Source organism: Suncus etruscus, chromosome X (assembly GCF_024139225.1).
Source record: "Suncus etruscus isolate mSunEtr1 chromosome X, mSunEtr1.pri.cur, whole genome shotgun sequence".
In the NCBI taxonomy this organism is placed as follows: Eukaryota; Metazoa; Chordata; class Mammalia; order Eulipotyphla; family Soricidae; genus Suncus; species Suncus etruscus.
In genome coordinates this window covers 372,598-397,365 of record NC_064868.1, presented here as the reverse complement: position 1 = coordinate 397,365, position 24,768 = coordinate 372,598, and the positions used below count along the sequence as shown (strand labels likewise).

Below are 24,768 nucleotides of genomic sequence, written 5' to 3'. Positions count from 1 at the left end.
CATAACTTGCCCAGAGAACATTACAATTTACCCAGGAGCATGCCCTTTCATGTTAAAAACTGGCATTTTGGGCCCGCCCCCCCAGATACAATGGGATTGATTCTGGGCAGAAGTTCCCTCAATGTAAAGGGTATATCAGTAACCACAGGTGACATTGACTCAGATTCAAAGGGAGAAATCATTGTAGTAATTACGGTACCGGCTACTTGGACATTCAAAAAGGGAGAAGCAATTGCCCAGATAGTTATAGTGCCGTATGTCAAATTTGGAACTTCAGATAGGACACGAATTGGAGGTTTTGGAAGCACAGATCCAGGGGCCGCCCATAACCCAATTATCGCTCTGGTTACTAAACTTAAAGATGAAAATCCAATGATTAAACTTCACTTTCAGGGGCGACCCTTTAATGGAATGATAGACACCGATGCTCAAATTACCGTAATTTCTGATAAAGAATGGCCAGAAAATTGGCCTCTACAAGAAATTCCATACTCGCTTGAAGGAGTGGGAGGCTTAAGTTCCTGTCTATTAAGTAAAAGGACTATGGTAGTTCACGGCCCAGAAAATCAAAAGGCTATAATTAGACCTCATGTGGGCCCATTCTCACCTTCCCAGTGGGGCCCTGACCTACACAAACAGTGGAAGGCTGAATTCCACATCCCATTAGCTCCAAAAGAGTCTGGAACTTCTCCTGAAATGAAAACTCAAAATTTTTGGTAGGGGCCACTGACAAAAAAACCCAGCACCGATAAAAATAAAATGGAAATCTGATGAACCAATTTGGATAGGTTAGTGGCCCCTTAAAATTAATAAATTAAAGGTGCTAACAGAATTAGTGAAAAAAATAGCTAAAATTAGGGCATATTGAGCCTTCATTTTCTCAATGGAATTCACCTATATTTACTATACAAAAGAAGTCTGGAAAATGGAGACTGTTAATGGATCTGAGAGCTGTAAACATATCTATGGTACCTATGGGAAAATTGCAAACAGGTTTACCATCACCTGTAGTTATCCCAAAGGAATGGCCACTATGTCTCAGAAAGGTACACCAACACTTTGTGAATTTGCCAATGGTCTATCAATCTTGTTTATTTTTTTAAAGAACCAACTACTGCTTTTGTTGATCTTTCAGATTGGTTTTGTATTTCCATTATTTGATTTCTTCTCTAAGCTTTGTTATTTTCTTCTGTCTCCCTTTTTAATTCCTATTGTTAATCATTTTCTAAGTTTATAAGCTACATCATTAGGCTATTCAGGTATGCCACCTTATTATTTCCTGATGTGCCCTTGCAAAGCTATAAATTTTCCTCTCAGTACTGCTTTTGCTATGCTTCTGGGACATTCTTAATACTGTTCTGACACCAAGTTGTTCCAGTTTTTTATGATTTCTTGAAAATGTTGAAATGGCAATAACTTGTTCTAAGAGCCATTTGTCTTTTCTCACTACCTAATGATAAGATGGAATCAGAAGACACATTGTTCTTTGATCTGTGCAAAAGCCAAGATTATTAACTACAGAAGGCTGTCTGTGATAACCATGAATGGGCAGAACTTGTCTTGGGACCAATCAGAAAGTCATTAGTCTAGGCTTCGGCCTACAGTCTGCACAACAACCAATTCTAATTCCAGAAGTTTGACTGTGACCACTGCCACTGGGTAGAACTTCTGGAAACGTAATGATCCTAGGCTTCATCCTAGAATCAGTGCAAAAAACAGGACCATCAACTACAGAAGATTTATTAAAACAACAGTGATGGAAAAGAACTTTTATAACCATAAAGAAAAACTCCCTCCTATAACCTGTGCACATATCAAGATCTCTAGTTACAGAGGCATGATTTTCTCATCCATCTCTGAGTGAAAAAGTTTCTAGGCACCACAAAAAGATGTAGGGGAGAGTAAATGTGTGTTTATGGAACATATAGTTATGCTCATGATGGTAGGCTTCAGTGGCAAAGAAAACCTGTATCTCTTAGGCCAAGGGAATTCCCTTTTTGATCTTCTCAATATTTGCTGTGCCTATGCAAAAAAATCCAACAACAACAACAAAAAAAAAAACCACAATTGTTTTTTGTTGTCTCTTGTTTCTTTTTTGGTTATTTTTTTTTTGCTTTGTTTTATTTTGGGATCATGTTTATTGGTTGGTTGTTATCTTTATTGCTTTGGTGCTTTATGTTTTCATTTGTTGGTTTTTTTCTTGTTTGTCTTTTTGGCATTTTTTATTTTTCTTTCTTTTTCCCTCTCTTGTCTTAAATTGATATGTAAAACTTCTAGATTGATTCCTCCTCGGTTTTTGTTTGTTTAATTTTTGCCCTATTTCTCATTCAAACTAAACCAGATAACTTGAATCATCTTCTTCAGCCTCATAAATTGAGAGGGAAAAATAGATGGTTCAAAGATCAAACAGGCTTATGAACAGTGAGTGGGAAAATAATGATCAGACTTAAACACCAAATCCAAAGGTAATGACAACAGAATCAGTACCCAATCTACAACATGCTAGACATAGAGGGAACCACTTATACTAGAGTCTGGTCGCGGGTGTTGGTGGGGATATGGGATGCAAGCTGGGAACGGGTTGGAGGGAGGAAAACTATTGTGATGGGAATTCCCTTGATTCAATGTCACTATGTACCTAAAATATTACTGTGAAAGATTTGTAATTCACTTTTGGTCAAATTAAAAATTATTTAAAAGAAAGGTTTCTAAGATTCACTGTTGAATATGTTTGGACAAGAGCTTTTATTTATGGGAAGTATTTTAATTAACCTTTCAATTTTCTCAATGAAGATTTGGTCCTGGTATTCCAGATCACCTTTACTCAATCTTCAAAGATTGCAGTCCAATAATTAATCCATTTTTTCCATATATATTCCAAAAACATTCTATCCACATATCACAATATTCAGCCTCAATATTGAAAAACACTTAACTTAGAATTTTGAGGCTATATTTGTAAAATGATTTATCAAAAATTACAAGATAGTATTAATTTATATTTTTTGATTTATATTAGCAACATATAATTTTATATTTTGTACTGTATAACTCCAGAATATATTACCAGCAAATAGAATGTTTCCAAGTGGTTTATCTTCTAGTTATATTTAAACTACCACCTTAAATCACAAATATAGTTTTCTTTGACTAAGAGACTTCTTTTGTTGTTTCTCATTAGTTATTTTAATAACTCATATAGCATAACGCAATATACAAGTTATAAAAACTTTATATATTATACAGTAATTATTAACATATTCACTTTATATTTATATATTTATATCACAAATACACGACTGTGTATTAAAAGAAATAAATAGTAACTAAAAGAATACACATATTACTTTCTTTTTATATTATTTCTTTTTATAATATGGATTATTATTGGTTATTATTTTTATTTCCATATATTCTTCCTTCCACCAGTGTTTTCTTTTAATTTTGATATTTATTTATTTCTTATTTTTCTCTAGACATTATTCTTTTTTTCCCTTTTCCTCCCATTTTCTTTCTTCTTTTTATTTTTTCTCCTTTTCATCATTTTCTTCTTTCATTCTTCCTTCCTCTTTTGATTCATTCTTTCTTTTTTTTTTCGCCCACACCCATTTGATGCCAGGGGTACTTCTGGCTAAGTGCTCAGTAATTGCCCCTGGCTTGGGGGGATCATATGGGATGCCAGGGGATAGAACCGCAGTCCTTCCTTGGCTAGCACTTGCAAGGCAGTCACCTTACCTCTAGCACCACCTCGCTGGCCCCTATTCTCTTTCTTTTATGCTTTCTTTATTTTTTCTTTCCTTTATTTCTTCATTAATACTTACTTCCTCTCATTATTTCTTTGTTCACTAATTCCTTTCTTTCTCCTATTTCCATCATTTCTTCATTTAACCCTGCCTTCGTTTTTTATCTCTATCATATTCTTTTAATATTTCCATTCCTTTTTATTTGCGCTTTTCTTTAAATTTTCTTTTAATGTACACATCACCCCTTGTTATATTATTTGAATATATAAGTATAATTGTTTTACATTAAAGGATACATACTATTCCTGTTTTAAACACATGTTTTATTTTTGGGGGTCACACCTGATAACGTTCAGGGGTTACTTCTGACTATGCACTCAGAAATTACTCCTGGCTCAGGAACCATATGGGATGCCCAGGGATCAAACTGGGGTCAGTCATAGGCTAGAGCTGGTAAGGCTCAAGATGCCTTACCACTCTGTTCCACTGATCTAGCCCCCATATATGCTATTTTTTGTTTGTTTTTGGACCACACCCGGCAGAACTCAAGGTTACTGCTGGCTCTACACTCAGAAACAGCTCCTGGCAGGCCTCAGGGGACCATATGATGCAGGGACTTGAACCTCCATTCTTCTGCATGCAAGGCAAACACCCTACCTCCATGCTATCTCTCAGGCCCCCCATTTATGCTAACTTAAAATTCCAAAATTTAATTTGTACTAAGAAAAGTTTTATCTACATTTTTAAAGATATCTCAGAGTTAGAAAAAAGTGGAAATATTTAACAGTACATTTTTCACATAAAAGTAATGAAATTAATAACACTAAATGGCAATGCTTTACAATATTATAAGTTTTTATAGCAAACCCCATATTACTTAAACTGAATATAGGGACAGTACAATAATTAATATAATTTTTACTGTGGATGTTTGAGTGGTGCAGGTTTGAGACCAAATTCTGCACAGAATTTCTGAAGAAAGCAGACAGAGGTGCATAGGACATGCAAGACCAGGGTGAGTCCGGGTCGCCATCATCTTTTTTGTGGGTGCCTGAGCAGCGCAGGTTTGAGACCGTTCAGAATCCCTGAAGAAAGCAGAGACTGAGGTGCCCATGAAAAGCTGAAACAGGGTGAGTCCAGGTAGACATCATCTTTACTGTGGGTGCCTGAGCTGTGCGAATTTGACATCAACCCCGCACTGAATCCCTGCAAAAAGCAGAGAGACTGAGTTGCTCTGGACATCTTTCCAGGTTTCCACCACCGATGCCACAACTGAGGGCTCATGAGCACTGCAGGTCCTAAAACAACACCTGAGCAGGATGGGTGCACACATATCTAATAAAGGAACTTTACCAACACATAGAAAAAACACACAGGAAGCTTGACAATGGGGAATCAACGCAAGCCAACATCAGGAATATTAAATAAAGATGGCAACTCTGATAACATGAAAAATGCCAACTATCTGAATAATCTCTCACATAAGGAGTTTAGATTAGAAATATGGAGGTTCCTCATGGAAATAAAAGAAAACATAGCTGAACAGAGCACAAAGATATAAATAAAAAAAACTTCAACTGAAATAACAATCTGAAAAACATGGTAGTGGAGCTGAAAACCTCAATGAATAGCCCCTCCAATATGGTAACAGCAGCTGAGGGCAGAAAGATAAAAAGATAAAAAGCAGAACAACTTCATACAGCAGAAGAGATTGGAACAAAACCTTCAGGCAAACGATCAGACAATGGGAAAAAGTACTCAAAGAATGTGAACAGATGAAACTTGAAACCTTTGATAAACTCAACAGAAACAACATAAGACTCATTAGAGTCCCAGAGGCCGAGGAAGAAGATGTTCAGTAAATGTCAATAGTCAAAAACATCATCAGAGAAAAACTCCCAGAGCTAAAGACTGCATACAATCAAATCCTGCATGCTCAAAGAGTACCAGCTAGAAGATACCAGAAGAAAAGCACCCAAGACACTGCCTAGTCACAATGAAAAATTCTACAGACAGAGATAGAGTACTGAAAGCACCAAGATCAAAAGGGGAAATTACATTCAAAGTAGCATCCTTAAGATTTACAGGAGACATGTATAAAGAAACTCTCAAGGCCAGAAGACAGTGGTAGAATATTGTGACAAGACTGAATAAAATGGAGGCTTCATCTAGGATACTGCACCCAGCACGACTAATGTTCAGGTTTGAAGGAAGGATACATAGCTTCATATATAAATAACAGCTCAGAAAATTTACAGATGCAAAATCAGCCTTAAAGTAAAACTAAAAGATCCAATTTAAGACAAGACATACCAACAGACACACCAAATCTATACACAAAGATGACATTAAATCCCATGACTACTATCTCCCTCAATGTGAATGGATGAAATGCACCAACTGAGAGACATAGAGTGGCTAAATGGATCAAAAAGATGAATCCAACCTTCTGCTGCCTACAATAAACACACCTGAATAGTTAGAACAAATATAGACTAAAAATCAAAGGCTGGAGAAAAATCATCCAAGCAGACAATACCCTTAAGAAAGCAGGGGTTGTCATATTAATATCAGAAAGCACAAACTTTAGAATCAGAAAAGTTGTAAGGGACAAAGATGGACACTTAGTACTAATCAAGAGACATGTGCAAAAGGAAGAAATCACACTAGTGAACATATGCGTACCCAATGAAAGACCCACGAAATATCTAATACAATTATTGACAAATTTGAAAGAGTATATCAATAATAATACAATAATTGTGGGAGACCTGAACATGTGGGAAAAAAGCATGGCCCTGTCAACACTTGATATTTCGACCAGACTGTAACCAAACAAAAATATACTAGCTCTGAGGCTGGAGAGATAGCAAGGAGGTAGGGCATTTGCTTTGCATGTAGAAGGATGGTGGTTAGAATCCTGGCATCCCATAAGGTAACCTGAGCTTGTCAGGAGCAATTTCTGAGCATAGAGCCGGGAGTAACCCCTGAGCGCTAGGCGTGGCCCCAAAACAAAAAAAAAAATAGAAGAAAGAGGCCTATAAACTATATATATTTAAAACTATATAAATAAATATATATACATGATATGTATCTAAACACCCCCATTGTTGCCCTATTTGTTGAGTCCCATTTATACCTTTGTTGATTGTTTGAGTATCCATAAAGTGCAACCAGAATGAGAAATTGATTCCCATTCTCTTGTCCCCTTTGTGGAGAGATCTTGGTAATATTTATCCACACAAATAATCCACACAGCCAGGAGGGTTAATGGTTAAAAGGTTGGGAGAAGAGAGTTCTTTGTCAGCCTTCTGCTAGCTCCAAAACACACCTTGAGCCAGCCAGCCAACTCTGTCAAAGGACCCCGAAAACATCGCTCATAGACTATTTATTCGGCTCTCAACAGAGCCCATGTAGAAGGTCTAGGTGGTACAACAGGCAAAGAATAATCTTATGAAAATATTTTCATATACAATACCCCATCCCTATTGAGGAAATTAAAACAATAATCAAATGTCTGCCCAATAACAAAGCCCCAATCCAGATAAATTTACTAATGAATTTTTTTAAACCTTGCAAGAGGAACTACTACCAATTCTGTCCAGTTTCATTGATAAAATTGGAAAAACTGGTACACTCCTAAATAGCTTTTATGAAGCCAAAATCACCTTGACACCAAAACCAGACAGAGATTTGGCCAAAAAGGAAAATTATAGACTAATATCCCTGATGAACAAAAATGCAAATATCCTCAACAACCTTCTGCCAAATTGAATCCAATGCTTCATCAAGATTGTCATTCACTATGATCAAGTAGGTTTCATTCTGGAATGCAATGATGTTTAACATTTGTAAATGTATCATATTACAAAACATCAACAACCAGAAAAATAAAAATCACATGATCATATCAATAAATGCAGAGAAAGCATTTGATACGCTCCAAAGCACCCGTTCTTGATAAAAAAAATACCTTCAGCAAGATGGGAATAAAAATGAACCTTAATATAGTTAAGGCCATATACCATAAGCCAATGGCAAATATTTCCAATGGAAAAAAAACTAAAAGCCTTTTCTCTAAATTCTGGCACAAGACAAGGTTTTACCCTCTCACCACTCCTATTCAACATAGTACTCCAAGTACTTGCTATAGCAATTAGGCAATAAAAATATATCAAGGGAATCCACATAGGAAACAAAAAGTCAAGCTCTCATTGTAGATGACATGATACTTAAATAAGAATACCCAAGGACTCTATAGAAAAGCATCTAGAAATAATAGATTCATATAGAAATGTGGCAAGCTACAGAATTAACACACAAAAATCAACGGACTTTTTATAATACATTAATGAAAGAAAAGAAATGGACATTAAGAAAACAACACTACTCACATTAGTGCCACACAAACTCCATGTTTAGTGCCACACAAACTCCATGTTTAGTGCCACACAAGTCCAAGATTCAAACTCAGTAAAGATGTGATGGAACTTTAAAAAGAAAATTATAAAATCCTGCTTGAAGAAATAGAAGAGGACATGTGGAACTGAAAACACATAACCTGCTCATGCACTGGCAGAATTAAGACCATTAAACTGGCAATACTCCCCAATGCAATCCCTCTAAAGATAGCCATGGCTATCTTTAACTTCTTTAAGGAAGTTGATGAAACACATCTAAATTCATTTGGAACCATAAACATCCTCGAGTAGCTAAAGCAATCCTTGAGAAAAAAAATATATGGGAGGCATTACTTTCCACAATTTTAAACTGAATTACAAAGCAATAGTTATCAAAACAGAATGGTATTGAAATAAAGAGAGACCCTCAGATTAGTGGAATAGGCTTGAGACTCAGAGAATACTTTCCAGACATACAATCATCTAACTTTTGATAAAGGAGCAATAAATTCTAAATAGAGCAAATAGTAATGGAGAAAGCTTCTTTACAAAGTGGTGTTGACACAACTGGTTAGACAGTTGCAAAAATGTGAAATCAGACCCCCATCTAAAACCATGTACAAAGGTAAAATCGAAATGGATTAAAGACCGTGATATCAGACCTGAAACCATAAGGTATATGGGACAACACATAGGTAAAATACTCCAAGACATTAAGACATGTTTAAGAAGAAAACAGCAATCTTCAAACAAGTGGAAGCAGAAATAAACAGATGGAAATATATTCAGCTGAGAAGTTTCTGCACTTCAAAGGAAAGAGTGCCCAGTACACAAGAGCCACCCACTGAGTGGGAGAAACAATTTACCCAATATCCATCAGATAAGGGGATAATATCCAAAATATACAAGACACTGAAAAAACAATATGTAGGTAAAACACTTTAGGAGGCGAACAAAAAAGGAAAATAACAGGCTAAGTTTTTTGTTAAAAAATCAGGACACATACTCTATTTAAGGGAAAGATAGGATGTATTCTCTGTTTAGGGAGAGAAATAGGATGTTTGCTCTGTCTAGGGCAAAATTGGGTGTTGTTAGGTTCTCTGTGGTTAGCTACAAGAATGATGTAAAATATTAAAAATATTGTAAAGTTAAAAATATTGGGGACACTGCTGAAATTTGTCTGGAACAATAAACACCCAAGAAGAGCTAGAGCAACCCTTGGGAAAAGGAAGACGGGAGACATCACTTTCCCCAACTTTAAGTTGTACTACAAAACAATAGTCATTAAAACAGCATGGTATTGGAATAAAGACAGACCCTCAGAACAGTGAAACAGACTTAGAATATTCAGAGAATTCTCCCCATATATACAATAAAGTAATCTTTGATAAAGGGGCAAGTAATGTAAAATGGACAAGGAAAGCTTCTTCAACAAATGGTGCTGTCATAATTGGTCAGCACTTGCAAAACAATGAACTCAGACCTCCAGCTAAAACCGTGCATAAAGGTCATATTCAAATGGATTAAAGACCTTGATATCAGACCTGAAACCATAAGGTATATAGAACAATATGTAGGTAAAACAATTTAGGACATTGAAACTAAAGGCATCATCAAGGAAGGAAAACACTCTCCAAACAAGTAGGAGCATATATAGACAATGGGACTAAATTAAGCTGAGAAGCGTCTATACCTCTAAAGACATAATGCCTAGGATACAAAAGTCACCCAAAGAATGGAAGAAGCTATTCACTCAATACCATCAGATAAGAGCTAATATCTAAGATATACAAGGTACTGTTAGAACTTAAGGAAAATACATATAACCTATCAAATATGGGGGAACAAATGAACAGAGACGTTCTCAAAGAAGAAATACAAATGTCCAAAAGGCACTTGAAAAAATGTTCCACATCACTAATCATCAGGGAGATGTAGAACAAAACAATGAGGTACCATCTCACACCACAGAGACTGGCACACATCACAAAGAACAAGAACAATCAGTGCTGGCAGAGATGTGTGGAGAAGGGAACTCACATTCATTGCTGGTGGGAAAGCCATGTAGGCCAGTCCTTATGGAAAACAATATGGAGAATCCTCAAAAAATGGAAATTAAGCTTTCATTTGACCCAATTATACCACTCCTAGCTATATACACTAGGAACACAAAAATCCAATACAAGTCCCTTCCTCGCACATATACTCATCACAGCACTATTTACAATAGCCAGACTCTGGAAAAAACCAAGATGCCCTTCAACTGATAAATGGCTAAAGAAACTGTGGTACATATACACAATGGAATATTATGCAGCCATTAGGAGAGATGAAGTCATGAAATTTTCCTATACATGGATGAACATGGAATTTATTATGCTGAGTGAAATGAGTCAGAGAGACACAGAATAGTCTCACTCATTTATGGTTTTAAGAAAAATTAAAGACACTGAAAAAATTTCCAGAGATGAAGACCAGAAGTACCAGCTAAAAATATGAAACTAACCACAAAGAGTGGTGATTGCAGTTAGAGAAGTAACTATACTGAGAACTGTCATAACGATGTCAGTGAGTGAGGGATAAAGAAAATCTGTCTCGAGTACAGTCGGGGGGTGGGAGGGAGAGATAGAGCATTAGTGATGGGAATGTTGCATGGTAAAGGGTGGTGTTCTTGTTACAACTGAAACCCAACTACAATTATGTTAGTATTTATGGTGTTTAAACAAAGGAATTATTATAAATATATTGGGAACAATTTTTGGCAGGGATGTGGTAAAAAAAGGAACTCTTTTAATGCCGATGGAAATACTGCCTGATCCATCCCCTACGTAAAATAACAAAGAGAGTTCTCAATAAATTATAAATCGACCAACTAAATGACTCAAATATCACACTTTGAAGTGATATAGGTGAGATTCCCAGGACAGGAAAACACTCCTTCAAAAGTATGTATGCATGCTGCTATTTATCACAGCATGCAGTACAATAGCTAAGAATTGGATTTGAACTAAATGTTCAACAGATGATTGATCGTGAATATATGATACATATACACAATTAAACACTACACAGTGGTAAGAAATGAAGCAATCATGCAATTTTCTACAAAATCGTTGGAACTGGAAGATATATTAAATAACAGAATATAGCATAATTATATAACACATATTAATTAAATAATATCATATTATATATAATTATATTAATAAATGCTAATTTATACATTATAGCTGTATGATACAGAGCTATAAATAATAATATATAATATTAACGATAAATATATAATAGTTATATATATTTTATCATTATTACGATAATGATATAATTAAATACAAAGAGGATAAATATAGGATAACATCACTTATTGTTGGTATTTGGAATCACTGCACTAAGGAACGTCATAGTACAAATGTGTGTTGGCCTGAACTCTCTTGACCTTAGAGTATATGGTGGAGAAGAAATAAATGTAGTGGAGGAGGAGAAAGACATTATGAAAGGGTCAGGCAGCGGTCAAAGTTTTTTAAGTGTATTGGGGGTGCTAAGGACAAAAAAAAATGTCTAAGACAAACTAAACCAAATAAAAAATTGAGACCCAAACTTTAACTAAAATTTTATGGAACTCTTCACGCATTTGCATGTCATCCTTGTGCAGGGGCCATGCTAATCTTCTCTGTATCATTTCAATTTTAGTATATGTGCTGCCGAACCGAGAACACTTTAAAATGTTAAACAGTCCTGTTATACTACCAGCTAGGTCAGGGGTTGGTATATAGAAGCACTCTGAGAGCATTATTGATCAAGACTGACAACAGTAGTGGGATTCGTCATGAAACATTGTATGTCTAAAATCCAACTAATAAATGCATTTGTAAATTACACTTGTTTATATAAAAATTAAAATATGAAATAAAACTAAGCTCCCGAGTGCTTACTATATGAAAAAACAATAAGGTCACATGCAATTTTTGGAAGTAAACTGGTTCAATTTCTAGAGAAAGCTGAAATATATATGTATATATGTATATATTTTAAAAATTAACTATCAGATCTAAAAATGAGAGATAGAAAAAAATACATAATAAGCAAACGGAAAATTCTCAGATGCAATAGAAATTTAATTCAGTGGAACTACATTTAGTAGGAAGCTTATCATACCAAAAGGGATGGTATGGATAAATTGAGGCATGTAATGAGACAATATTGGAGGAAGAGGACAATGGTGAAGGCTATGGTGGTGAAATATTTTATTCATAAAAGCCTACTTGTACTTTTAGTGCTGTAAATCATGCGATCTACAATAATTTAAAGAAGAAAATGACCAATGTTAAATATTATCCAAAATATTCTTTTGCTATTTTTTTCATATTTTATATTACTTAGTCATAAAGTTGATCATTTTATAGAAACAAATCCAAAAACAGAAAAATAATGAAAACAATAATTTCAAGTTAAGAGTATTCCTGAAATCAACAAGGGTTTACATATTAACATTTACAATTAAAAGAGAATCTACTTTGATTTATATCATCAAATGCATGACCTTTTAAATGGTCTTTTTGAGTAGGCCCCCGACAATTGGTTCCTGACCTGATCTAAGTATCCAAGGTCCAGAAAGCAAGCATTGCGAATTATTCAAGTTGCTCAAATTACCCAAAGGTGGTAGGCGCTGAACAGGAGACTGACTCTCTTGTATTACTAATAATGCGAGGTCGTTTCTTGTTGCTCCACTGACCAGTCGGACTCTCTCATGCAATAGAATGGATGATACTTTAACAATTTGCAGAGGTGATCCAGGGTGTCTCAAGCCCAATACTACAGCCATGTCTTCAGGATTCCTTAAATATAAAATTAAAATTTAGAATGATTGAATTTGAACCTAGTGTAATTGCATTAAATTAGAATTACTTATTGAAGTTGGTAATTATTAAAACTTAAAATATGTTCACTAACAATGCTATGAGAAATAAATAGCTTACTGGCCCAGTAAGTAAGTCTTTAACCTTAATGTTAGTATTCCTTGTTTATTTCTCAGTAGCTGTACAATTAATTTGCCAGTTTGTTCTTGCAAGCTTAGAAGGAAATTGATGTAAAGAATATTTAAGATAAGATACGTATTAGACACAGAAGTATAGCATAGCAGTAGAGTTTAATACAAAACTTACCTGTTTTTGAGACAGTGAGCAGCAGTGAGAACCCATGAGCTGCTAACAATGGAACCGCTGCAAATTGGACTCCCACAGCTGATGATCATGACTTGCTATGGCATGGCATAACGTAGAGAAATTTGATCTGCCAAAACTAATAGAGGTAAGTAAAATAAATACAAAAATGTCATCTACACACCAATTTTATATTTGTTTGGGGCCATATCTGGTGATGCTCAGAACTTAGTCCTGGTTCTGTGGTAAAGAATCACTTCTGTTCGGAAATCCATATGGAGAACTGAGATTTGAAGCCAGGTTAGCAGCATCCAAGAACAGCACCTTCCCACTATTTTACAATTCTGGCAGCTTAGACAAATGGTAAATATTTTTCATATAATGACTGCGAGAAGTAGAATGCCATTCTCAAAGTCAAGAGGTGGTGGGGTAGGAGGGAGATAAAGGACATTGGTGGTGGGAATATTGCACTGGTGGGGGGAAGTGTTTTTTAATCTCTGAAACCCTACTACAAACATGTTTGTAATTATGATACTTCAATAAAGATAACATATATAATTGTAACCATAGTGCTCAAATAAAGAAATTATTGTTGAACAATGAATGAATAAGATTTGTAGAAAGCATGTAATTCCTAGGGCCGAAGCTGTGGCACAGTAGAAGGGTGTTTGCCTTGCCTGTGGCTGGCTGAGGACAGACAGACTGAGCAACTCAGTCTCCCAGGATCCTATATGGTCTAATCCAGGAGTAATTTCTGAGTGTTAGCGGGTATGGCCCCAAAACAAACAAAAAAGAATATAATTTCTTTAATGGTCCAGTTAAAATTTCCTTTAATCAAAAACTGGGTAATAATCTTTTTCTTCTCTCCTTTGCAAACTATCCAGAGTTAGAAAACTACTCTTATGTAAACAATTACATTATGTAAACAATAAATGAAAATGTATAGTATTTGAAATGTTAAATGAGTAATATTTTGAAAATAAAAAATTATGTGATTTTTATACAAATCTTAATTATAGGGAGCACACTAACATAAAAATCTTATAGAGATATACAGGAGGCTAAGTATGTAAAGTAAAAAGATACTTTTCTGAAAAGTTTAAATAAAATACAGGGCATGTCTCAGTAGATAAAATAAAATCGTCAATGAAAAGCCTCTCCTAAGGAGTAACAGCAGATGAGGACAGAATCACTGAGCTGGAAGATGCCTAACTCCATACAACAGAAGAGATTGGAAAAGAGCCAAAGAAGCAAATGATCAAACAAAGAGGTAAAAACTCTTCAAGAACTGACAGTAATAGAAGTTTTTGATAAACTCAACAGAAACAACTTAAGAAACATTGGAGTCCCAAGAAGAAAATCCCCAGGAAAAATCAACAGTCAAGTTATCATTGCAGAATAACTCCCAGAATTGAACTAAAGAGTGCATGCATCCAAATCCTGTATTCCTGAGGAGTACCAGCTAAAAAGACCTGAAGAAAAGCACCCCAAGACACATTCTAGTCTCAATGATAGATCCCACAGATAAGGATTTAATATTGAAAGCAGCAAGATCAAAAAGAAAAATTCACATTCAAAAAATCATCCTTAAGACTTATAGCAGACTTCTCACAGGTAACAATCAAGGCCAGAAGGCAGTGGTGGGATATAGTGACAAAACTCAATGAAATTAATGCTTTGCCTAGAATACCACACCCAGACAGAGTCATGTTCAGATTTGAAGAAAATATACATAGCTTCAAGGATAAACAACAGCTTAGAAACTTTACAGATTCAAAACCAGCGTTAAAATATAAAAATGAAAGGTCTATTTTAAGACAAGACAGAAAAAAGACACACCAAAGTCTTATATAAAGATTGAGACCAAATTCCATGACAAGTGTGACTCTCAACATCAATGGACTAAATACACCAGTTAAGAGTCATAGAGTGACAAAATGGATTAATCCAACATTCTTCGGCCTAAAAGAACACATCTAAATAGTTAGAACAATCATAGACTAAAATCAAAGGTGGAAGGACAATCATCCAAACAAACATATTTCTTAAAAGATGGAGTGGCCATGTAAATATTAGATGACACAAATTTTAGACTCATAAACGTTATAAGGGACAAAGATGAGGATTTTGTAATAATCAAAGGTTGTGTACAACAGGAAAAACTCACACTTCTAAACATATATGCACCCAGTGAGGATCAGCAAAATAATACAATTGTTGAGAAATCTGAAAGAATACTTCAATAGCAATGCATTAATAGTGAGAGACCTCAACATTTCCTGTCCCACATAGATAGGTCAATCAGGCTGAAACCCAACAAGAACATGCTAGGAGAAAGGAGAAATGGAAGAAAGTGGCCTACAAGATATAAATAGGCCAATCCATCTACAGAAAACTAGATACCCATTCTTTTACTGTGCACAGGATAGACCATCGATGGTCTAGGATAGACCACATAGACCATAAAATATCTCTCCAAATTATAATCGAAATTATACAGGCTACCTTCTTAGATCACAATGCACTGAAATTAGAAGGGACTACAAGGGATACAGAAGAAAAAATTTTATAACATGGAAATTAAACTCTCACTACTGAGCAACCAGTGGGTCAGAGATAAAATTGAAGAGAAAATCTAACTATTCCTGGAAACAAATGCAAATGAAGATAAAAATTATCAGAATTTGTGGGATAGCAATAGCAGTACTAAGAGGAAAATTGGAAGGAAGAAGGGGCCTACATAAATAACAATGATATAGTTTATAAAATCAGAAAATGATCAACAAAAAAAATCCAAAAAATAGGAAGTAGAAGAAAATGAAGCTTAGAGCAGTAATTAATGAAGTGGAAATATAAAAACAAAACAAAACAAAAACCTGTGAGCTACAAAAGCAAAAGTTGATTCTTTAAAAAATTAAAATTGATAAAGCACTAGAAAAACTCACAAAGAAAAGAAGACAGATAAACACAATAAACTGGATAAATTTTCATTTCATTAGAAATGAAAAGTGCAAGATCGTTTAAAGATACTACAGAGTCAAAGGGTAGTCAGATACTACCTTGAGAAACTCAGCCAAAAAAGCATAAGAACCTGAAAAAAGTGAATAAATTTTTGGATTCATAGTCTTTTCTGGTTGAACCAGGATATTCTCGCACATATAAACAGACCAAAAACTATTGAGGAAATTAAAACGGTAATTAAAACATTAAAATGGTAAGAGTCTTCCCCAAAAATAAAAGCTAGGCTCCGATGGATGCACTAATGAATTTTTTTCAAATCTTTTAGGAATTACTACCAATCCTTTTCAGGCTATTTTAGGAAATTGAGAAAACACTTCCAAATAGTTTCTATGAAGCTACCACCAACATGATACAAAAGCCAGAAAGAGATGCTGCAAAAAGGAGAAAACTACAGACCAATATTCTGCAAAGATCCTCAGCAAATCCTCAGAAATAGGATTCAACTCTCATCAAGAAGGTCATACACCATGACCACGTAAGTTTCATTCCAGAAATGCAAGAATGATTTAACATATATCAATCAATATAATATACAATATCGATAAAAGAAAAAATAAAAACCATACAGTCATATCAATAGATGTAGAGAAAGCACTCAATAAGATCCAACACCCATCCACCACCATCAAGGCCATCCACCACAAGCCAACGGCAAATAATATTCTCAATTGAGAGAAACTAAAAGCCTATCCTCTAAAATCTGGTACAAGACAAGGAATGCCTCTCTCTCACCACTCTTATTTAACATAGTGCTGGAAGTTCTCTCCAGAGCGATTAGGCAAGAAAAAGATATCAAGGGCATCCAGATAGGAAAGATAGAACTTTCACTGTTTACAGATGACATGATACCATATTGGAAAACCCTCAAAGAGTCTACATAAAATCTTATAGCAACAACAGATTCATATAGCATTGGCAGGCTACAAAACTAAGACACAAATATCAATGGCCTTCTTATACACCAATAATGACAGTGAAGAAATGGACGTTTAAAAAAAACTACCCCATTCACATTAGTGCCACACAAACTCAAATACCTTGAAGTGAACTTAGTTAAAGAGATCAAAGACCTATACAAAGAAAGTTACTAAAACCTGCTTCAAGTAATAAAAGAGGACACAAATAAATGAACACGTAACCTGTTCATGATTGGGAGGATATTATCATTAAAAAACAATAATCCCCTAGGGCATTATACAAATCTAATGCAATTACTATAAAGATACCCATAACAGTTTTCAAACAAGTGGATCAAACTTTAGCCTGAATCTTTCCTGAAATTTATTTGGAACAATAAACTTCAAGAATAGCTAGAGTAACCTTTAGGAAAAGTAATATAGGAGGTACCAATTTATAACTTTAATATGTTACAAAACAATAGTCGTTAATAAGTCCTGGTATTGGAATAAAGACTGACAGACCTGCAGATCAATGGAATGGATTTTAGAATTCAGGGAATGTTCCCCAGACATACAATCAACTACGTTTTGATAAAGGGACAAGAAATGCAAAATCGAGCAAGGAAATCCTCTTCAACAAATGGTTTTTCAGAAAACTGTCAGCCACGTACAAAAAGGCGAACTAAGATTTGCATCCTACATCATGCACAAAATTCAATACAAATGGACCAAAGACATTGACCCTGAACCAAAAAGTCTATAGAACAACACATAAGTAAAACTCTCCATGCCATTGAGCCTAAATGCATCTTTAAAGAGGAAACATCACTCTCCAAACATGTGATAAGCAATGAGAATATATTGAGCTGAGAAGCTTCTGCACTTCAAAGGGATAGTGACTAGGATACAAAGCCAGCCACAGAGTGAGAGAGACTATTCACCCAATACCCATCAAATAAGAAGCTAATATCTAAGATATACTATGTATAGCTTAAGATATCTTAGGACATTCCTGGTATCCTTAGGTATTACTGACAGACTTAACAAGAAAAAATCTAACCCCATCAAAAAATTGGGAGAAGAAACGAACAGTCACTTTCTCAAAGAGTAAATACAAATGGCCAAAAGGGACATGATAAAGTGTTCTGCATCACTAATAATCTTGGAGATGCAAATCAAAACAATGATGAGGTACTATCTCCTGCCACAGTAACTGGCACACGTCACAAAGAGCAAAGCAATCAGTGCCTGCGAAGGGGATGCGAAGAGAAAGGAACACTGTTTCACTGCGGGTGTGAATGCCATCTAGTCCAGCCTTTCTAGAAAACAATATGGAGATTACTTAAAAGAACTGGAAATTGGGCTCCCATATGATCCAGCTAAACCACTCCTAAAGATATGCCCTAGGAAACCAAAAGCACAACACAAAAATGCCTTCTGCACACCTGTTGGCAATTGCCAAAAATTGGAAATAGCCAAGATGTCCTTCAGTAGATGAATGGCTAGAGAAACTGTGGTACATAGACACAATAGAATATTATGCAGCCATCAGGAGTAATGAAGTCATAAAATTTTCCTATACATGATTGGACATGAAAACATGCTAAGTGAAATAAGTCTGAGGGAGAGAGGTAGACGCAGAATAGTTTCACTCATCTATGGCTTTTAAGAAAAATAAGAGACATTAATGTAATAATATCCAGGGGCAATAAGATGCAAACTAGAAGGACCAGCTGTTGATATGAAGCTAATGCAGAGTGGTGAGTGAAGTTAGGAAAAAAACTACACTAACAGCTACCATGACAAGGTTTTTTTGTTTTGTTTTGTTTTTCGGGACACACCAGTTTGATACTTAGGGGTTACTCCTGGCTAAGCGCTCAGAAATCGCCTCTGGGTTGGGCGTACCATATGGGATGATGGGGAATCGAACTGCTGTCCTTCCTTGGCTAGTGCTTGCAAGGCAGACATCTTGTCTCTAGCGCCACCTCGCCTGCCCCAACCATGACAATGTTAATAAGAAGTAGAATGCCTGTCTCCAAAACAGGCGGGGAGGGGGTTGACGGGTGCTCATTTTATCGCTGGAACCCAATTACAAACATGCTTGTAATCCTGGTGTTTAAATAAAGATATTATTTTAAAATGAATACAGAGCAGTCATTATATATAAATAGATTATTACATTTATTATATTTATATATAATGTTGGAATTATATAGAATTAAAGAGCAAGTTTTAGGTAGGTAGAAACTAGAACAAGCAGTCAATAATTTATCATTAAAAGAAAAATATTTTATGGAATTGATACAAGCTATCCAGTCAACAACATTGAAATATGAGACCTAGATTTATTGTTACCTTTACTTTTTTGCAAACCAGGTGATGCTCGGGGGTCACACACACCTGGCTATGTGATCAGAAATAGCTCCTGGCTTGCGGGATATTTGGGGAGGCCAGGGGATTGAACTGTGGTCCGTCCTGGGTCAGCTGTGTGCAAGGCTAATGCCCTACCTCTGTGCCACCTTAGACTGACAATAAAATGTAAGGAGGTTCGTATTATGAATGCAGAATGATAGGGGGATGGCATGGTAGAGACTCTGGGAACTTGGGTGAAGAAGGTTGACATTGGTGAGGAAATAGTGCTGTAACACCGCATGTCTGAAAACACTGTATATCTAAAACTCAACTACGAATAACTTTCTAAAGCAATGTTTTCAGTTTTAAAACGTGCTTTATACACATAGCAATCTAAATGATACATTGTTAATAGTATTATACTCAGGTTATACTCAGCTGTACTGAGGGGTAACTCCTGTAATTATCTATGTTCAGGGAACACTCCTGGTATGGCTTAGGATGTCCAGTCAACGATGTGCAAAGTAAGTGCCCTCCCTTCTGTACTATTTTCTAGTCATACAAATACTATTATATTTTATTTTGGGACCACATCTGGTGACAAACATTATTTCTGGCTCTTCACTCAGAAGTCACTCTTACTAGACTTGGGGGACTATAGACAGTGGAGATTAAACAGTGGGGATTAGTAGTGTGCAAAGCAAATGTCCTACCCATTGTGCTATCATTCTGGCCACTGAAAAAATATTTAATAGAAAACAAGAGTAACTTAAATAGGCATTGATGTTAATATATTAGGTATCCTAATAGTAAAGGAGTTAGGTGATAATTATAGCTTATATGAGTTCATCCATACTGTATGCATATTCGCATATATATACATATATACATATATATATATATGAATATATAGTCCTGAAAAATTTAAGTTAACATTTACTATTACATAACAAAAATAAAGTGTTTTGCATGTTAATGAAAATGTATTTTACGGGGGTCAGGTTGTACAGTGGTTATGGCACTTGCTTTTTACATGGTTGGCATGAATTTGATCCCTGTCACCTCAGAAGATTCCTTGAGCACTGGCTGAGTTGTCGAATCCTGTGAACCGAAGTCCCAAATTAAATACATATAGTTTTGTGCTTATGTATTCCACAGAGTCTATTCCTATGACTTAAGTCAATCAACTGTATGTCTGTGTTTCAAGGTGACCATAAAAATTATTATAACAACAATTTTATATATGTCAAATGGAAATATTAAGAATGTTACATTGTATTCAAGTATGAAATGCCTTTGAAATCTACAAGAAAAATAATTTTTATTAGTATAAAAATCGCTTTAATCAGGAAATCAGATATGTCTTCTCAAAATTTTAGTGCCAGTATATTATTCAACTCTCTTTCAAAGCACCCTCATTACCATTTACTTTGGGTCTTACTTTGAGGTTCTGGCCGAGAGATGAAGTGTGGATGAATATAAGCACATGTAGTGGCTGATGCATTTGCAGAGGTAGAGACTGAATAGTTGCTGGAATTAGAGGTACTCACAGGCCTTTGCTGGAACCAGGGTGCATGGCTGGGGTGTGTATCTCCTTGGATCCAGAAAACAAAAGGACTCACTTGGCTGAAGACATAGGGTTGTTTGCAATTCTCATCAAAATTTGTCAAGATTCCTATTTGTAACCATGTGTCCTTCTGTAGTAGTTTGCACACCAGAGGTGCCCCCAGGTCACCTTGCAAGAGAAAAAATATCCTTTAATATTTTAAAGGGAGCAAAATAACAAATTATATCAATATATTTACTACTTTTGTTTTTTTTTTTAATTTTACATATTTGCTCAATTTATCACCTTGCAGCCAGCTTCCCCCATAGCTTTCTTGGCTTTTATGCAAAAAGTAAATTCACTCAATTCAGACCAAAACTGGGCACAATTGATGGCGTGCAGGACATTTAGGTGTCATTTTTGCAAAATTCTGGGATTTCCTGATTTTTAGAACAAAACAGAGAATAAAAAGATTTTAGTTTAGGGTATATTAGAGGACTAAATAAATAGTAAATACTATACTGTTATTTTTGGGGAAAAAGCATTATTCTCACCTACAACATTTTTATCCCATTCTAGGTCTTCTGTCTTACTTACCCCTCATGAAAGACCAACTCATTAGCCAACAATCATACAGTTATATGTTTTTCCCTTGTTCCAGGCTCTCTTCTAAGCAAATTGGAAGAACCAATGATAGAAAATGCAGTTTCTTCTTCAAGTAGATTAAGCCAGGTCCCAGAAGTCCCTTAAAACTAAGATATAGTATTACTCGATGAATATCAACAGTTTGAGCTTTCGAATGATCCTGAAGATCATTAAGCCCCGCTTGGACCTGGGCCAAGGCTTCCGAGTGTTTTCTGAAGGAAATATTCATTAAGCATTACATACACAAATGTAAAAGTAAAATGGGTAATGCACAGTATTTTTCCAACACAAAAATCATTTAATTGTAAAAAATATTTGTAAAATAAGTTATTGTTTTAATGTCTTCAATTTTCTTGCTGAAAATTTCTGATGTGAAAATATTATTTAAGGATAAAGGCTTTAAAAGTTGAGTTTCCTGATTTATAAATGTGTTATTACATGCCATGACTGTAGTACTGCTGAATGTCATCCTGGTGCCCCTTATCACTGACTCTGAACAGTAATATATCACTGGGGCAAAGCGTTGACCCACATTAGGAAATGCTCTTCAAAGGCAAATAATTGAGGAGAATATAAGTCTCTTTCTGTCGCTTGTGTTTCTTATCAGTACCAGTGGCTGACTTTCAGTACTTAAAAATAAAATAAGAAACGACTACATTCAGACACATGAGATATTATGATTTATTTTAAACTAATATTTAATGAATACATTGAATAAACTAAATTTATGGAGTCAAATACTTTGTTATGAAATACAGGACTCATGATCATGACTTAATCTCATAATTTTTTCAATGGTTATTGGAAACAAAATATATCTTTATAATTTAAAGTTGAATTAACTTGAATGCTGAAATCACTTAAAGAAATTTTGAAAGCAGAGCCTGGCAGGATAGTACATGGCTATGCTCTTCATGTGGACACCACATGACATGCTGAGCATGTCCAATATTACCTTGGAGACTCTGGCATTGTTCCAGTTGCCCTATTGATACCTGACTACACAGCCTTAGCAGCGATGCATCCTAAGATCTTATTTAAACTGCTACCTACTTAGTCAAAGTAATGTTGGATTAGTCCTGCTACTCCTTAACTCTTCTTGAAAGCTGTAGCCCTCCTTTAGCTAATACTTGGAGGACCATGACTTCTGAGGAAACACCCTACTACTCTGTACTTTTACAGCTAAGCATGCAATTGCAGATGCAATGACTTTAAGTTTATGAAGAATATTTTATATTTCAGGGACAAGAGCAACAGCAGGTAGAAACTTGCCTTGCATGTTATCAATCCCAGGACCCCATTTGTTCCCCTGATCTTCCCAGAGTGGTCACTGAGCACTGATGGCTATGTTCAAAAAAAAAAAACAAGAAGAGGAACATTTTCTATTTTTAAAAATGACATGAATTATGATGAATTATATGAATGATAATAAATTATAAACAAAGTTTATATTTATGCAAATATGTGTAGAGATACTGATGATCAAAGTTGGGACTTCATACATGCAAATACAAGTTATTTTACTCCTGAAATATATTTAGGCCTTATATAATTAACATTTAAAGTGATTTTTTCATACTTACATAAAACTAGCACATCTAGCTGTGGTAAGGATCCACTGTGCCTTTAGTACAGAACCAGCACAGGAATGGGCAAAAGAAAGTTGGACTGAAACTATCCAATGAAATTCACCGACTTCTGCTTCCCAGCAATTGGGACAGTTGGATATAAAGCCAGGGCGCAATCCATATTCTGATAAAAGAACCCACATGTAAGTTGAACTGTACTCTTTAAATATATTGATTTCTTACATAGACCTTCTGAGAAAAATTGAAATATATTAGTGGAGTCTTAAGCTTAAAAAGAATAATAATCAGCAATAGTATTCTATTGTTGTTTCCTCAAATAATCCGTCTTCTGTGGTTGGTGGTCCTAGTCTTTGTGCTGATCCTAGGAAGGGATTCCAGAGGTCCTCTTCCATTGCAATAGTCTCAGACAAACCTCTGGAACTAGGGATCATAGTTGTTATGCAGGTCGTAGCTCACACCTTAGACTAGGGCTTTTTTATTGGTCCCAGAATACATACAGAATGGCCGTGGTACAGTCAGCCAGTCATCTGTAAAGCATGATCTTGGCATTTGGATAGACCAAAAGGTGACAAGTCTTCTAATTTTGTCTTATCGTTCGCTGGTGAGGTAGGATAACTTGTTCTTAGGTCAAGTTGTTCCCATTTTCCTCGTTGTCAGGCACATGTTGCTGTCCGAGCACTATTAAAGAAGTCCCGGTTGGGATTTGTTTCCTGTGGCTGTTGTGAAGAAGTGTGTTGTTTCTATGTCTGTGGTCCAAGGTTCAAGACTGGACGGTTGCTCTCTAATCACCTGGGGTCTAGGTTGGGTCCACGTGACATATTTTCAAGGTGGGAGATACCCCTGTATTGTAAACAAGTATGAGTTTTTATCCCTAATAAATAAGAGCTCATTTTTATATGTAAGATTTCCCCTTTTTTAGTGTACCCTTGCAAGGAGAAATGGTGCTACATTATATTGCTGTATAATGTTGATCTCTGCTTCCACTTGTTTGGAAAGTGCAGTTTCCTCCTTGAAGATGTGTTTAGTCTCAATGTCATGGACTGCTTTACTGACGTGTTGTTCTATATACCTTATGGTATCAGGTCTGACATCAAGGTCTTTAATAAATTTGGCTTTTCCCTTCCTATATGATGTTAACTGGGGGTCTATGTTTGCTTTTTTTTTGCAAGTGGCTAACATTTGAGGGTGAAGAGAAAAAAAAACAAAAACAGATCACACACCGAAAAAATATAAAAATATAAATAAAAATATGTGCTCAAGTATTTATATGACAAAAAAAATTTTTAAGAAATGAAGTAAAAAATTAATTAAAGGAACAAGGTGATGCAAGAAAGTATCTTACATTTGGGGAAAAGCAGGTAAAGAGGTAGTGTAATACAAGTCTTATACTTATGATGGTAGTATAGGTTTCCCC

General features: G+C 35.4%; 1 protein-coding gene and 1 non-coding gene across 2 annotated transcripts; both read right to left on the bottom strand.

The window, feature by feature from the left end:
- Positions 1 to 4,775: 4,775 nt before the first annotated feature.
- Positions 4,776 to 22,737, bottom strand: LOC125999381 (chymotrypsin-like elastase family member 2A). Its single transcript, XM_049767440.1, is given in 5 exon segments — positions 4,776 to 5,053; positions 12,731 to 12,978; positions 13,306 to 13,441; positions 21,016 to 21,200; positions 22,721 to 22,737. Coding segments are annotated over 5 exon segments (864 nt in total).
- LOC126000218 (U6 spliceosomal RNA) lies at positions 11,751 to 11,859 on the bottom strand. The gene has a single exon (XR_007492576.1). It is a non-coding gene; the product is annotated as a U6 spliceosomal RNA (small nuclear RNA).
- Positions 22,738 to 24,768: the final 2,031 nt, after the last annotated feature.